Source organism: Mandrillus leucophaeus, unplaced genomic scaffold (assembly GCF_000951045.1).
Source record: "Mandrillus leucophaeus isolate KB7577 unplaced genomic scaffold, Mleu.le_1.0 Scaffold151, whole genome shotgun sequence".
Classification (NCBI taxonomy): domain Eukaryota; kingdom Metazoa; phylum Chordata; class Mammalia; order Primates; family Cercopithecidae; genus Mandrillus; species Mandrillus leucophaeus.
Genome location: NW_012101488.1, coordinates 1,601,969 through 1,603,540, shown reverse-complemented (window position 1 = coordinate 1,603,540; position 1,572 = coordinate 1,601,969). Strand labels below are relative to the sequence as shown.

Sequence of the window (1,572 nt, the reverse complement as noted above, 5' to 3'; positions counted from 1 at the left end):
TCGTGCCTCGGCCTCCCGAGTAGCTGGGATTACAGGCGTGAACCATCACGCTCAGCACAGTTTTGTATTTTTAGTAGAGACGGGGTTTCACCATATTGGCCAGGCTGGTCTCAAACTCCTGACCTCAGGTGATCTGCTCGCCTCAGCCTCCCAGAGTGCTGGGATTACAGGCGTGAGCCACTGCTTCTAGCCAGGAATAGAGTTTTGATGGTCTGGTTTGGTCTGAGGAGAGGTGGAGGTTGGGGTGGTCCTGGCAAGAAAGGCTGTCCCCCTAGCTCCCCAACCTCCTCTTCCTGTCTCCAGGTGGCATGTGGAGCCTCCCACCACCACCTAGGTCCTGAGATGTGGTGAAGCCCAGCCTGTCTGCCGTCATCCCCCAGCATGGACCGCGGAAGCCTCCTGCCCTTCCAGCTATGGTGCCCCCGGCCCTTTGGCACCTATTCACAGAACCAGCCGCGCCCGCCTTCTGCGGCCCTCAAGCCATCAGCCTGCCCTGAGCCTGGCGGCGGGGCCGAACCAGACCATGGGCCTGCCCACTCAGAGAACACACCACCTGCCTTGGCCACCGAGGTCCCTGCCTCCCAGCCGGCTCCACTCCTCTCAGCAGCAGCTGCTGGTGATGAGGGTCGAGTCCTCCTGGACACCTGGTATGTCATCAAGCCCGGGAATACAAAGGAGAAGGTGGCCTTCTTTGTGGCCCACCAGTGTGGTGGGGGCAGCCGGGCCAGCTCCATGAAGGTCAAGGGGCACTGGGGCAGTGATAGCTCCAAGGCCAAGCGGAGGAGGCGCTGTCTTGACCCCACCAAAGCTCCTCCTGACCCAGGGGGCCGAGAGGGCCCGGCCGCCTCTGAGGAGGGCCCTGCCTCAGCCGGTGAGGACGTGGACCTGCTCTCTGTGGCCGAGATGGTGGCCCTCGTGGAACAGCGGGCGGCCCTGGCCCTGCAGAGCTACCCACGACCGGCCACCCCAGCGCCTGTAGTTTTTGTGTCCGCGGAGCAGGGTGGACCGGCCAAGGGGGTGGGGTCTGAACGGCGGTCCGGTGGAGGGGACTGCAGCCGTGTAGCGGAGGCCGTGGCCCACTTTGAGGCGCAGAGGGACAGCCCTCCCACCAAGGGCCTCCGCAAGGAAGAGCGACCCGGGCCAGGCCCTGGGGAGGTGCGCATCGCCTTCCGCATCTCCAATGGCCGGGAGCCCCGTGCACCAGACAGCGGCCTGCCCACTGGGGGCGGGGGCAGGCCTGGTTGTGCCTACCCTGGCAGCCCAGGTCCTGGGGCCCGAGCCAAGGACAAGATCACATGTGACTTATACCAGCTCATCAGCCCCTCGCGGGATGCCCTCCCCAGCAACGTGGAGTTCCTGCTGGCCAGGGCGGATGAGGCCAGCGAGGGTGAGAGCCCGGCGCCCGCCAGGCCTGAGGACACTCCCCCGGCGCCCCCTCCGCCCCCTGCCCGGGACTGCGGAGCGTCAGGCTTCCACGTGGACGTGGTGGTGACGGGCGTGGTAGATGAGTGCATCTTCTTTGGCAAGGATGGCACCAAGAACGTGAAGGAGGAAACTGTGTGCCTGACGGTC

General features: G+C 65.3%; 1 protein-coding gene across 1 annotated transcript in view; it reads left to right on the top strand.

Moving 5' to 3' along the window:
* LOC105535891 (F-box only protein 46) overlaps nucleotides 1–1,572 on the top strand; it is a 37,239-nt gene that overhangs the window by 29,255 nt on the left and 6,412 nt on the right. The window contains exon 2 of the mRNA XM_011975147.1: nucleotides 304–1,569. Within this exon, the coding sequence (XP_011830537.1) occupies nucleotides 382–1,569 (1,188 nt within the window). The 5' untranslated portion in view covers nucleotides 304–381. The remainder of the gene's footprint in view (nucleotides 1–303; nucleotides 1,570–1,572) is intronic.